The sequence below is a fragment of the Nerophis ophidion genome, linkage group LG20, assembly GCF_033978795.1.
Source record: "Nerophis ophidion isolate RoL-2023_Sa linkage group LG20, RoL_Noph_v1.0, whole genome shotgun sequence".
NCBI classification, from domain to species: Eukaryota; Metazoa; Chordata; class Actinopteri; order Syngnathiformes; family Syngnathidae; genus Nerophis; species Nerophis ophidion.
Window position 1 is genome coordinate 8,436,877 of NC_084630.1, and position 15,431 is coordinate 8,452,307.

Consider the following 15,431-nt stretch of genomic DNA (forward strand, 5'->3'; position numbering starts at 1 on the left):
CGGACCACAAAAAACCTCCCCTTTTCATGACAAAGGGGAGGAAAAAGAAAAGGAAAAAAAAAAAAAAAAAAAAATTCCCCCCGGGCCGCGGGACAAATTTTTAAGCGTTGACCGGTCCGCGGATACAAAAAGGTTGGGGACCACTGACTTAGACCCTTTATGTCCCCGGGAGCCCTAAAAAGGTAAAAAAAAAAAAATAATCCATATATTTTGTTATGGTTTGAAAATGAAAAATATAAAAATGCCCCCTGCATACCATAATATTTCTGTGTGCAGCCCTCAGTGGAAATAGTTTGGAGGCCCCTGGTTTACTTACTAATAAAAGACTAGTTGACTTGTATGTTAACTATTTTAAAAACTTAACTGCAATAAGAAACTTATGTTTATGTACCCTAAGATTTTTAGTTAAAATAAAGCCAATATTGCAATTTTTTTTGGTGCCCTTTATTTAGAAAAGTACAGAAAAAAATTTTAGTACCGGTACCAAAATATTGGTATCGTTACAACACTATACTGTGCAAACTGATCATCTCCGCCCTATTTTAGCATCTTTCCATCAAAACAGAGGTCTTTTACTCTGGAACAGTCACCTGTGTTACAAACTCATCTTCACTCACTAACTTTAAACACAGATTAAGGGCCACCCTGATTAAATCAACATTCTTTATTTGATCCTATCTTATAATGTAGCCCTATTACTTCCTCACATACCCTAGACTCAATCCACACAAAGTAGACTACTTGTAGTCTTATTTTTTTTGTACACTGTGTTTGTTAATTTACTGCTTTAGGTGAGAACCTTGCATAACGGCGTGGCGCAGTGAGAGAGTGGCCGTGTGCAACCCGAGGGGCCCTGGTTCAATCCCACCTAGTACCAACCTCGTCACGTCCGTTGTGTCCTGAGCAAGACACTTCACCCCTTGCTCCTGATGGGTGCTGGTTGGCGCCTTGCATGGCAGCTCCCTCCATCAGTGTGTGAATGTGTGTGTGAATGGGTAAATGTGGAAGTAGTGTCAAAGCGCTTTGAGTACCTTGAAGGTAGAAAAGCGCTATACAAGTACAACCCATTTATAAGACCATTTTATGAGTTTCTTTTCTCACCTGCACTCATTTCTTATTCCGTATTTCTCATTACTAGTCTGTGTTTAACAATGTAACATTTTGTGGGAATAAATAAGAGTTCCACTGAGAACACACTCACCCAAAGTCGCTCTACCACAGCTGGAGTCTGCACACCTTCACTACTGTATCCATTAAGTCTTGTTAGAACTACTTTAAAAAAGAGAAATCTATTAAATCATCAATACTAAGTCACTACTTTTTTTTCCCCCAAGCTTTGAACCCTGCGGCTTATACAAAAGGTGCAGCTAATCTATGGATTTTTCTTTGTCAAATAATGTACTAAAATTATCCAACTTCAGAAATTTTCAAACTTAGTGTTTACAAAGTAAAAAGAAAAAGAATCCTGATATAGTTATCTCAAAAAAGGATGAATAAAAACTGACTTTTGTTTGATCTGCATTTACTGCCGTTGTGACAGGCAGTTTGCCAACAATTAAAATGTAAATAACATTTTAAAAAGTCTTTCCGCGTGCATATATATATTTGTTTCTTTTAAAACTTAGTGGGTGCGGCTTATACTCCGAAAACACGGCACTTCCCAGCTTTAAAGGCCTACTGAGATGCGATTTTCTTATTTAAACGGGGATAGCAGGTCCATTCTATGTGTCATACTTGATCATTTCGCGATATTGCCATATTTTTGCTGAAAGGATTTAGTAGAGAACATAGACGATAAAGTTCGCAACTTTGGGTCGCTAATAAAAAAGCCTTGCCTGTACCGGAAGTGCGCGTGACGTCACGGGTTGTAGGGCTCCTCACATCTGAACAACATTTATAATCATAGCCACCAGCCGCTACAGCGATCGGACCGAGAAAGCGACGATTTCCCCATTAAATTTGAGAGAAGATGGATTCGTGGATGAGGAAATTTAGAGTGAAGGACTAGAAAAGAAAAAAGGCGCTTGCAGTGGGACCGAATCAGATGTTTTTTAGACACATTTACAAGGATAATTCTGGAAAATCCATTATCTGCTATTGTGTTGCTAGTGTTTTAGTGGGATTAAATTAGTACCTGAAAGTCGGATGGGTGTGGCCACGGGTGTATTGACGCCAGAGTCTGAGGGAAGTCATAGCAGCTGCAGCAGGACGGAAGCTCCGCTGATGTTGTGAAGACTCTTTTTCGGCATGGTAATGCCGGTGTGGTTTTTCCAGGTTGCGTCGAAGCGATGAACACAAGGTAAGTTAAAGGGTATTTATTTAATAATAAAAGGCTATGAACAAAAACACTGGTGTAAAGAGAAAAGGTAAACAAAATACGCTAGCGTGAAAGCTAGGATAAAACAAGGAAAACTAAAACCTGGTACGAGGACACAAAAGAGTAAACAAAAACATTCAGCATGAAAGCTGGAAAATAAAGTGGCTTAGCATGAGAGCTAGCGAGAAAATACATACATAGAATGTTGCGCGTGGGCAAATTAGGATCCGAGAATGAGTTAACAGCGAAGGTGAGCTTAAATAGGAGGGTGAAAATTAGTAGCAGGTGTGCGGGGCGAGACTAACAGGTGGACTGATGTGTAACCATAGTGATGGACAAAAACAGGAAATAAACAGGTCAGACTGAGAATGAAAAAAAACAAACGTGAAGATCTGAGCAGCAGATCGCAACAGACGTCTCCGATAAAAGACGACTTATTACCACCATTTTTTCATCGAAAACTGCCGGTTGACATGTAGTCTGGAACCGAGAAAGCAACAATTTCCCCATCAATTTAAGTGAGGATAAAAGGTTTCTGGATGAGGAAAATTAGAGTGAAATACTAGAAAAAAAAGAAAAAAAAGGCGATTGCAGTGGGAGCGATTCAGATATTAAACACATTTACTAGGATAATTCTGGAAAATCCCTTATCTTTCTATTGTGTTGCTAGTGTTTTAGTGGGATTATACAGTACCTGAAAGTCGGAGGGGTGTGGCCACGGGTGTGTTGACCCAGTGTCTGAGGGAAGTCCCGAGCTGCAGCAGGACGAAGCTATGCTGGTGTCCTCCGGTAAGAGCTGACCTATTTCCACAATTTTCTCACCGAAAACTGCCGGTTGACATTTAGTCGGGATCCATGTTCGCTTGACCGCTCTGATCCATAGTAAGGCTTCACCTTCGGGAATTTTAAAACAAGGAAACACCGGCTGTGTTTGTGTTGCTAAAGGCTAAAAGCTTCCCAACTCCATCTTTCTTCTTTGGACTTCATTATTAATTGAACAAATTGCAAAAGATTCAGCAACACAGATGTCCAGAATACTGTGTAATTATGTGATTAAAGCAGACTACTTGTAGCTTGGATCGGGCTGGAAATAATGTCCGCTACAACCTGACGTTTTTAAACACGACACTTCGCGGGAAATTTAAAATTGCAATTTAATAAACTAAAAAGGCCGTATTGGCATGTGTTGCAATGTTATATTTCATCATTGATATATAAACTATCAGACTGCGTGGTCGGTAGTAGTGGGTTTCTGTAGGCCTTTAACGTAACAAAACACCTGAGGAAAGTGGAAGTTGGATAAGTATACAGAAATAATTGAAGGACAAAAAGAAATAATGATGCATGAATTTTTTATTTCCTTTATCTAGCTCATAATAGTGAAACAATTACATTACCAAAGAAGCCGATGAATCAACTCTCCAATGAACACTTTTTTGGGGCCCATTACACAAAGCACAAGTGGACAAAAGTACAGGAAGTAGTTCAATAATTACAGCTTCTTGCTTGTGACACAGACCCCGGGGTAACGTCAGGTTAAAGATCGGATTCAAAGTGCAACAGAAAAAAAAAAAAAAAAAAGGCTTGGTCCTTCAATTAAGGATTTTATCCCTCAAGTTACAGCAGGATTACTCCAAAAGAAAATCCGAATCCACCAAATCCGCCACTTCACTCAAAAAAACGGTTACAAACAATGCGAAAAATAGAAAACACTGTTAGAAGTCCACCATTATTACGGCGAGAAACACTCACAAATTCCTCTCGCAGATTCACACGTTCATGAAGCTGCCATCCACATGAACAGATCCAATGAAAAACAACAAAAAAAAACATCAATATTTACAATACTCTTTTAAAACAGAGCAGGACAACTGAAAAAAGGTAGCTAGTTTAAACCGGAACAGCCCGTGACGTAGCAAATATATCCCTGACGACGCACATACACTCCATTATATCCAACAATGATGGCCGATTCAAAAAAAGGTTTACGAAAAAAAAAAAAAAAAGCCAGAGTTACTGATAACTACCAACAACTCTTTCAACAAAAACTGTACAGAATATTAAACAGCGTTTATGGCAAGTAAGACGTTGCAGTCACCATGTCGTGTTAGACCGCAACAGAACAAAATCGTACAAATTTGCACTCCAGATGGCGATTTCGAAGCAAGGGGGAAGGGAACTAGCTTCTTTTCCGGGAATGTAATCACAATTAAACGCAAAACGTTACAAAACAAGGCAAAAAGAAGAGCAGTGTCAGTGGTATCTTTTAGGAGGAATTGGCTAAAACAACATCAAATGCAGTTCATTTTAAGGCCTAAGTGCAAAGGACTGCTTTCTCAAAATTTGTTTTGCCATTTCCAGCTAAATCCTAACCATTGCACAAATGCACGGTAACTCAAAGTGAGAAAAGTAAACTTATGCATGCCATGTAATGCAATAGCCCATTTGCGTGTATTATCACAATTTAGCAGGATTTCATACAAAAAGTAAGGCACACGCAACAAGAAAAACCACACACGCATACGTCCCTTTCTGGAAAAAAAAAGATCTTATGTTTGGGGTTGGGAGATTTACACACGCGAACAACTCGCCGTCACTACCGTGGAATGTTGCGGCAAATAGACCGGCTTAAGAAAAAAAAATATGCAAAACCTATAGCCGCGTCATTACAGTGTTTCACATGTGCGTCATTTCTGCATGTTATCCTACTAAACGTTCCCGGATTGCACTCTTGGCAAAAACCAGATGAAAAAGCACCTATATTTGGGATTACTGGGTGAGAATGTAACCGTGGCATGCAGTTCATATTCTCTTGGCATGCTGAAAATATAAAATGGAGTAGCATTGAGGCATTCACTTCTTCACCCCATACAGGTGCATCATTAATAAATCCATATACAAATATCCTTCTTGGAATATACGCAAGGTATAGAGGAGACATTCCATGCAGCATATAGAAGAAGCACTTGAAATTCTGCCGTTTGATCACTGAATAGTCATTGCCCCGTGTAAAAAGAAGGTAAAATGATATTTTTTTTGTAATACTGACCGCAAGGGGGCTTCGGATGGCGACAGGAAACGGTTTGAAAAGTTCTAGTTGATAGGTCAATCCTCACCAAGCACCAAAGCAGTGATTAACAGAAGCCATCCTCTGCAGGCAAAACAGCACAAGTCAGCCTCCACTTTACACTTCGATATGTTACAATGTTGGGGGGAAAACTTTGAATAAAAAAAAAAAAAAAAAAAAAGTACCCAGAACATAGCATTTCCTTCCCACAATGGCACTAAAGTGATTGAGTGGATAGAGAGTTGAATCACATTTACAGTACTTTGCAAAAGTCCAGGCCAGTCAATTAGACTCAAAGCATTATTATTCGGTATATGGAGGATCTGGATCAAAAAAGGTGCAGATAGAGGAATGCATTTGAACCATTTCAGTGATTATGGAATCAACGAAAGGAGCTATTTACCAGAATAAGGGGAATGATTGTCCGTTTCCAATTAAGCATTCAGCCTTTGTAGAGTGGACTAAATATTTTCTTGTTTCATACATCTTCTGTGTTGACAATCTCCCAATATGTTTGTCATTTCCAGCCAACAAACTCCCTTTTAAAAAGTATGAAGATGGAATCTAATGTGGGCCTAAGACTTTTGCACGGCACTGTACGCCGCCAGACATCCCAGCATAGAGGACACTTCAGTATTTTTGTGATCATGACTTCCCCAAAAAAAAAAAAAAAAAAAAAAAAAAGGTATTCAAGACCGCGTGTGCACTCCATGGCTTGACTATGCAAAGGCAAACAGTTTCTGATTGTTGTAAACATTGTGAGTTTGCAGACTGGGTTGTAGTATATAAACAAGTAGGGAGACCTGAGGCGTGAACACTGATTGTACTGATCCTGTAGTCCAAAAGTCTTTTCAGTGAAATGACGCCAACTGTTATTAGCAGCCGTCCTGATGTGTCCGTGGTTACAAACGTGACGATCAGCAATGGAATGACCTTGTGGCTCGGTGGTGAGTAGGCGTATTCTTCTCGGTTCGACTGCTTAAAAAGATATCCCCTAGTCCCGCATGAGGACTAGGGGATTCCGTGCAAGAAAAATAGGTTTAAGGTCTTTGAAGTGGAAGGGCATAGAGATCAGGATATTGTTCAAAAGACAGGGGTGTCCAAGTGTGTGTTTAACGGCCTGATGTTTATTCTAAAAGTATTACTAAACAAAAATGCATTTGGTCATCTATAATACAAAGCTTAAGGGTGTTTTTACCTTGACTAGAACACTTTTCCTGTGGATATAGTCAATGGGAGCTGATTTTCAGAGTCTGGATTTGTACGTGCAAACCAGAAGGTGGTGCCAAAGGACTTCCCTGAAAGCCAGTCAGATCTTTTCTTCACAGCAGCATGTTAGCAAACACAGGAGTTTGTGTAGGACGCCAACTTTAAGATCATGGTGATCAACCCCATCAAACGGCATAATGTATCGCAATCTACCAGTTATTCAACATGACTTGGATTGTTTTTAGTCGTACTTTGAAATATTGTTTCCCAAAAAACAGGTCTTAAAAGAAACACTTGTACTCAGGTCAATACGGAGCTTAAATAATTAGCGTAGGTTATGTCCAGTTGGTTTTAGTACCAAAACGTAGGCTGATGTACAGTTCTTTAATTGGAGACCCCTGTCTTTATAGGACGGTTTGTCTAAGTGAAAAGAGGTCGATCGTTCACATTGTCAACGCTGTAAAACTTCATGATTGTGCAGAACACAGGACTGTTGCTGCCGATGCGCTTGATAACGAGTCTTTCACTAATTTGCTGCGATCACACATCCAGAACTCGCACCGTCGACCCGAACCCTGCACAAGCTGAGTGGAAGATTCAAAAAAATCAGCTTTTGAGTAAGACTGGACAAGCAGTGCATGGTACTGGCCTAGCATAACGAATTAGACTGTTAGCAGCTCTGTATAAATGGGAATGTGAGACTTTTTGAAAAACCCAAAAAAAAAAATACAATAGACTTGCTTTTAGGTGTGTATAATCATGACTTGGCTATCTTTAGTTAGGGATGGCTGTATTCAGGCACCAGTCTTTGGCGGGTAGACTTAACTCAACGGGAAGACATTCCAAGGTCGGTTTACTGGTCCCCCAATCCAACAAGATCAGGATTGGAGGACCGGAGGTCATTTGAAGAAGGTAGTGGCCTTGGAGTTGATCCCTGCTGTACATCACTTGGAGGCGTATCCGGGAGAGTCAGGGTTTCCGGGGCGGACTTCTTACGGGGCCGGTCCTTGGGGAGGGAGAGGGAATCGGGCGCATCTGTGCACAAAGGGGTGGTGGGGGCGCTGGCGGGGCCGGTGAGGGCACAGGAGGACAACGGCGTCTCGCTGATGGAGATGGACGGGGGAAAAACGCCAATCTTCTGGTTGGTGGCCTCCTGGATTGCCCGCTCAAATTCTCTCACCTCATCCATAGTCATGTCTGGGTTCGGAAGAGATGAATTGACAACGGTGAGGTATTCTGCAAACATGCTGATGCAACACAAAAGTACATCAATCATATACAGTGGGGCCAAAAAAAGTATTTAGTCAGTCACCGATTGTGCAAGTTCTCCCACTTAAAATGATGACAGGTACACTTCAACTGTGAGAGACAGAATGTGAAAAAAGATCCAGGAATTTTAAAGAATTTATTTGTAGATTATGGTGGAAAATAAGTATTTGGTCAACCATTCAAAGGTCTCTCTGATGGAAGGAGGTTTTGGTTCAAAATCTCACGATACATGGCCCCATTCATTCTTTCCTTAACATGGATCAATCGTCCTGTCCCCTTAGCAGAAAAACAGCCCCAAACAAAAAGTTCTATATTGGTTTCATCTGACCACATGACATTCTCCCAATCCTCTGCTGTATCATCCATGTATCTTTTTTGGTATAAACTCAACTCGTCGTGTTTGGAGGAAGAAGAATACTGAGTTGCATCCCAAGAACACCATACCTACTGTGAAGCATGGGGGTGGAAACATCATGATTGGGGCTGTTTTTCTGCTAAGGGGACAGGACGATTGATCCGTGTTAAGGAAAGAATGAATGGGGCCATGTATCGTGAGATTTTGAGCCAAAACCTCCTTCCATCAGTGAGAGCTTTGAATGGTTGACCAAATACTTATTTTCCACCATCATTTACAAATAAATTCTTTAAAATTCCTGGATTTTTTCCCCACATTCTGTATCACAGTTGGTGTACCTATGATGAAAATTACAGACCTCTGTCATCAGTATAAGTTAGAGAATTTGCACAATCGATGGCTGACTAAAAACTTTTTTGCCCCATGTACATCCATTTATATGATTCCTGTTAAAGGGGTCCCATTATTCAAAAACCAACTTTTCTTACCTTTTAGTTTTTGTTTAGGTATTTGGTATCCCTATAAGTCCCGGAAATTTTAAATCCAACCATGAGGGCACGGCGAAAATATTTAAAATATGATCTTGTCTTCTTCCAAACGGAATTTGAGATTTTAGTGAGGTACTTTGCCATAGTTACATCAGTTGAGATCGCCATGTATGGTAGAGCAGTGCTTCTTAAACTTGGTTCACCAAGTAGCACCTCAGAAAACTTTACTCTGAAGATAACACCGTAATGACCAACAAATACAGTACCGGTGGGCCAAAGTAGTCATTAAAAACTAACAAGTATATATAATATCTTTGGTCACACAGTTTGAACAGTAACACTGTTTGCATATTGGAAAATAAAACACTGTACTTTAACCAACTGATTCTTTGGCGTATTACTCGATGGAGCCTGCATACCATTAGTGGTACACTAACATCCATCCATTTTCTACTGCTTTTCCCTCAGGGTCGCAGGAGTCTAGCACTGCTTGAAAATCAATGTGGTTAAAGTCTACTTGAAGAGCTTTACTGCCATTTTTATTCAGTTGTAATCCAGAGTAGTAGTCAGTTAAGTTCCTTATTTTTCTCCATCCTCTTGTGGGGCAGACTGGCTCATACATGCACGCTAAAATTCTCTGCTGTAATCATTTCTAATACAAAGTAGCGAGCCTATTGTTTTAACCTCCAGTTGTCTGTAGACTATATGGGAGCGCTAAAAACTACAACATGGCTGACAGCGTGGAGACTCATTCGAGGGCTTTGGCATGCAAATAAGCATCCTGAAGAGACACAGAACGGCTTGAAGATGGTCCGCTTAAAATCTGCAAAATCTAGCCCAAACGACCCGTTACATAGACCAGTTAACCATTGTTGGGCCGCCCATGTGTTTCTTAGCTTTGGTCCGTATGGGCCGCACCGGTACTCATGTGCAATACATTTTTCCACCACTTGCGGCAGTAATGACAATTTCAAATACAAAGTCTGGAGCTAAAATCATTAAAGCTTAAGTGCAACAATTTTAATTTGCACTTTAATTTTGACAGTTTAGTGAACAAACTAACTTTTACGCACAACAATTTTACACTAATGTATTTTTGAGAGTTATTTATATTTATGAGTCTCTTCTTAAGCAGTATATTTGATTTTTTTTTTTATTTAGATTTTTTTTTTTTTTTTTTTTTTTTTTTAAATTAACCTTTAGGCTTAGGTCAGGCTATGTGTTAAATAATAAATCAGCCTGACCTAAGCCTAAATAATCAGCCTGACCTAAGCCTAAATATTATGCGTTAAATAATAAATCAGCCTGACCTAAGCCTAAATAATAAATCAGCCTGACCTAAGCCTAAATATTATGCGTTAAATATTAAATCAGCCTGACCTAAGCCTAAATAATAATAATAAATAATAAATCAGCCTGACCTAAGCCTAAATATGCGTTAAATAATAAATCAGCCTGACCTAAGCCTAAATAATCAGCCTGACCTAAGCCTAAATATTATGCGTTAAATAATAAATCAGCCTGACCTAAGCCTAAATAATAATAATAAATAATAAATCAGCCTGACCTAAGCCTAAAGGTTATGCGTTAAATAATATTAGCAATTAACACATGGTTTCATATTAGACAAGGTTGTAAACTCTATGTAGGTTAGGTATAATTATTGAATATGTTTAAAATTAAGAGGAAGATTATTCCGTGTTAATATTTGAGTGGGACCCAGGCCCTTCTCTAGTGGATATTTAGGGCCCTCAGGTCAAAAAATGTTAAAAAATAAATCACAATATGAACCCTATAAGTTAATTGCTCCCACTTCAGTCTTCTTTTAGAAACTGTGTCCATTAAGGGTTTAAAATGAGACTTCAGGAAAAAAATATATATACACATACACTTGCTTCTCCCTCAGGGCTCGTTACTTCATCCTCAGAAGGTGCATTTGCTGCGGACTGCTCAGGTGCATTTGCTGCGGACTGCTCAGAAGGTGCATTTGCTGCGGACTGCTCTTTGCAAACCTTATCGTTGGTTTCCTCGTGCATTTTTTTTTCGTAATCCCGCACGTCTTCCAAACTCATTTCTGGAAGAAGGAGGGAGATGGGGCAAATCTGGTAACTTCCAACTCAAATGGCACTCCAGTTGACAGGTTGGAAAGGATAGGGACATGGTGGCAAGAAGATATTGGGGGTGAGTAGAAGGCTTTATATAGATGACGAGGGTTTGTAGAGGAAAGCATCCCAAGAAGACCGATAAGGGGAAAAGATGGAACTTTTTGGACAACAAAGTAGAACACCCCAGAGGAAAAACAAACTGGTCAAGGTGGAAAGGATTCGGGCATTCTAGGTCCACAATCACTCCTTAGCTAAACATGTGGATGAGTGTTAGAAGGTAGTGAAGTATAGACCAGTGGAACAAGAAGGTTGTGGCGTCCTTTGAATCCATGCAGCATAAGTTTTTGAAAGTCAAAGAGGATCAAGGCAGTACGGCAGTCAGAAGATAAAGGATTGGTAGTTGAAGAGTTAGGTAAAAAGGGTGCAGCGGATGTGAATGTACATGCACACTCCAAACAATCAGTTCTGCAATACTTTATGTATTTATCCAATATGAATAACTCACAGCTATATTGACTGAAGTATCTGGCCGTGACATCATTGTTACATTAACAAGTAGTGGGTGAAAGTGTAAAATTGGCAATTTTTTATATTCCAACATTTCTGCGAAAACTTGAGACAGAAAGTTACTTTCCCAAATTTTTCCCACAAAACAAAAATTGCCCAAAATACCTGGGTAAGAATTAGAGGCCAATTGATTAAAATGGTGTTCGTCAATACGTTAGTCAATATAGTGTATGGTATCAATGTGAATAATTGCAAGTAAAAAGCTAGGACTAGTGACTCACCAATCCATTCATCCACCCAAGCGAAAGCCTGCCTGTGTCCAAGCAGCAAGATGTCCCGAATCACCTGTAACAAAACATGGTTTGCTTATGATAGAATGTTCCCAATACAACTTTGTTGAAAAGCAAACAATGTGTTCTAGTGATTGAAACACAACAAAAGTGTTGTGAATCATGATCAGTCTCACCTGGTATTTACAGTACAAGCATGAGGCAGCAAGAATTGCGGTTTGACCGCATACTTTTGCATTTTCAGATGAGCACAGTATAGAGACTGTTGATGAAACCAAGTTGTTTGTAGAATATTTAAACCAACATTAACGGCTTATCAGTTTAAGCCAGGGGTGCCCATTACGTCGATCGCGAGCTACCAGTCGACCGCGGGGGGTGTGTCAGTCGATCTCGAGCCAGGCTTTTAAAAAAAAAAAAAATAGACCTAAAAATTAGTGTTCATCAATCTTCACCAAGACGTCACTTAAATGACATTCACGGTACCGGAGGGTCTTGTGAGATGACGCTGGCTGCTGCAAGATCATTATTATGAAAATATGACCGAGAGGAAGGCGAGAAACACTTTTTATTTCAACAGACTCTCGCGCCGTACCTTCCGTCAAAACTCTAAAGGCCGACTGCACATTTCCTATCTTCACAATAAAAGCCCTGCTTCATGCTGCCTGCGCTAACTAAATACAGAGTCTCGGAAAACTGGCGTGCACAAGCGATCCCTCAGAAAGCTGGCGTGCACATCACTTGTGCACGCCAGCTTTCCGAGACTCTTACTTTGTTAGCGCAAGCAGCATGAAGCAGGGCTTTTATTGTGAAGATAGGAAATGTGCAGTCGGCCTTTAGAGTTTTGACGGAAGGGACGGCGCGAAAGTTTGTTGAAATAAAAAGTGTTTCTCGCCTTCCTCTCTGTCATTTTTTCATAATAATGAACTGGCAGCAGCCAGCGTCATCTCACAAGACCCTCGGGTGCCGTGAATGTCAATCAAGCAAGCTACGGAATTTGCCGCCAATGTTTTTCTTGTAAAGTGTATGGAAGCTGGATGAATTAGATGCCAAAAACCAACCACTTACATGTGGTGTTGTACAGAAAGGACAACTTTTTTTTCTCCTCCATTTGAAAATGTGGGCGTTATCATCATTACTGTCTGATTCCAATCAATGCAAGTCATCAGAATCAGGTAATACACCAACTTATATTCTTGTCTTCGTGAAAGAAAGACATCTATATGTGTTACACATGCTTGTATTATCATTAAACACATTTAACTTGTTTACAAAAATGTCTCTAATAAATAAATAAATATAAATGATATATATAAATGAGGTAGATTCCCTCGAGTTGGTCAATTGAAAAGTAGCTCGCCTGCAGAAAAAGTGTGGGCACCCCTGGTTTAGAGAATACCGTGTGAATCAGTACCGGGGCCGTTATGTAACCATGAGTAATTGCAACTGGATTGTTCATATTGTCTTACAGGACTTTTTGTCTCTCAGTTCATTTTATCAGACTCTGATAGGACAGCTGTCGTCTGAGAGGATGGCGAGGAAGACAAGCCAGACATATTATAAAACCATCTGATCAGTTTGCCTTTGTTCAATGACCTCACTGGACGAGAACATTCACAGGCATCCAAAGAGAAGTTTATTTTTCCAATTTAAAACATTAAAAAGAGGAAAATCAGAACTTATGAAAAAGTAGCTTGCTTACTGCTGGCAACAAGCGTGAATACAAATATTTTCCTTTTTAAATTACAGTATTCTATGGAAATTTATAGTGGCCTTGTGGTTAGAATGTCCACCCTGAGATCGGTAGGTTGTGAGTTCAAACCCCGATCAAGTCACACCAAAGACTATAAAAAAATGGGACCAGTTACCCCCCTGCTTAGCACTCAGCATCAAGGGTTGGAATTGGGTGTTAAATCACCAAAATTACCGAGCATTGCTACCGCTGCTGCTCCCCTCACTTCACCTCCCACGGGGTGGAACAAAACAAGGGGATGGGTCAAACGCAGAGAGTAATTTCACCACACTTGTGTATCAGTGGCACTATAACTTTTTACTTTATACATAATGCGAAACAGCCAATTTCTACTGCCTGTGAGATATATATATATATATATATATATATATATATATATATATATATATATATATATATATATATGTTTTTGTTTAACTCTAGTTGCACACTCCTGTGACAAATTAATGTGACTGACCCTCACATTCTTACAGAAATTGCATTTCGACTTCAAAGTCATAACATATGCTGTAAACCAATTTCCACTGTGAATTGAAACCCAAACCTACAGCATTCCATGTGAGTGACCTCTCACCTTATGCACAAACTGCTCCACACGCGTCTGCAGACCCCACACCTCAAACTTGACCGTGACCAGTTTGTACGAGCACATGATGGGATTTTCCGTGTCCGTCCAGCCCTCCTTAAGCGGGCCTCGCGAAGTCTTCTCTGACCTGAAGTATCGCAAGTCCTGCAATGGCACAGAAAAGACCACACAGGCAAACATTTAAGACAACACCGTACTGCAAATCATAGGAAATACATTAAAGGCCTACTGAAATGGAATTTTCTTATTTAAACGGGGATAGCAGGTCCATTCTATGTGTCATACTTCATTATTTCGCGATATTGCCATATTTTTGCTGAAAAGGATTTAGTGGAGAACATCCACGATAAAGTTTGCAACTTTTGGTCGCTAATAAAAAAGCCTTGCCTGTACCGGAAGTAGCAGGCGATGACGTCACAGGTGTGAGGGCTCCTCACATTGTTTATAATGGAAGCCTCCAGCGAAAAGAGTTATTCGGACCGAGAAAACGACAATTTCCCCATTAATTTGAGAGAGGATGAATGATTTGTGGATGATGATATTGATAGCGAAGGACTAGAAAAAAATAAAAATAAAGTTAAAAAAAAAGGCGATTGCATTGGGACGGATTCGGATGTTTTTAGATACATTTACTAAGATAATTCTGGGAAATCTTTTCTATTGTGTTGCTAGTGTTTTAGTGAGATTAAATAGTACCTGATAGTCGGAGGGTTGTGTCCACGGGTGTCTTGATGCCAGCCGCATGGACGGCGCAAGCTCCGCTGATCTCCGGTAAGAGCCGACTTTTTACCACAATTTTCTCACCGAAAACTGCCGGTTGACAAGTGGTCGGGAACCATGTTCGCTTGACCGCTCTGATCCATCGTAAAGCTTCCCCTCCGGGAATTTTAAACAAAGAAACACCGTGTGTTTGTGTGGCTAACGGCTAAAGCTTACCCCAAATCCATCTTTCTACTTTGACTTCTCCATTATTAATTGAACAAATTGCAAAAGATTCAGCAACACAGATGTCCAGAATACTGTGTAATTACGCGATGAAAAGAGACGACTTTTAGCCGCAAATGGTGCTGCGCTAATATGTCCCCTGCAACCCGAGACGTTACGCGTCATCATTCGACGTTTTCAACAAGAAACTCCGGGGGAAATTTAAAATTGCAATTTAGTAAACTAAAAAGGCCGTATTGGCATGTGTTGCAATGTTAATATTTCATCATTGATATATAAACTATCAGACGGCGTGGTCGGTAGTAGTGGGTTTCAGTAGGCCCTTAAAGTGCTACAAAAAAATTTAAAAAATTGTTCAAGGTATCTAAAGCATTGATTGATTGAAACTTTTATTAGTAGATTGCACGGTACAGTACATATTCCGTACAATTGACCACTAACTGGTAACACCCGAATACGTTTTTCAACTTCTTTAAGTCGGGGTTCACGTTAATCAATTCATGGTAATAGCAATGGTCCCTAACCAGCAGTCCCCAAATAATT

General features: G+C 40.0%; 2 protein-coding genes across 2 annotated transcripts in view; both read right to left on the reverse strand.

The window, feature by feature from the left end:
* Positions 1–7,782, reverse strand: part of LOC133539245 (cytoplasmic phosphatidylinositol transfer protein 1-like) — an 89,653-nt gene extending 81,871 nt beyond the window's left edge. Inside the window, exon 1 of the mRNA XM_061881418.1 lies at positions 7,537–7,782. Coding sequence (XP_061737402.1) covers positions 7,537–7,782 — 246 coding nt within the window. The remainder of the gene's footprint in view (positions 1–7,536) is intronic.
* LOC133538693 (cytoplasmic phosphatidylinositol transfer protein 1-like) overlaps positions 3,670–15,431 on the reverse strand; it is a 155,445-nt gene continuing 143,683 nt past the window's right edge. Inside the window, exons 7-10 of the mRNA XM_061880406.1 lie at positions 13,932–14,087; positions 11,599–11,662; positions 10,595–10,779; positions 3,670–7,790 (exon numbers count right to left, since the gene is read on the reverse strand). Of these exons, the coding sequence (XP_061736390.1) occupies positions 7,785–7,790; positions 10,595–10,779; positions 11,599–11,662; positions 13,932–14,087 (411 nt within the window). The 3' untranslated portion in view covers positions 3,670–7,784. The remainder of the gene's footprint in view (positions 7,791–10,594; positions 10,780–11,598; positions 11,663–13,931; positions 14,088–15,431) is intronic.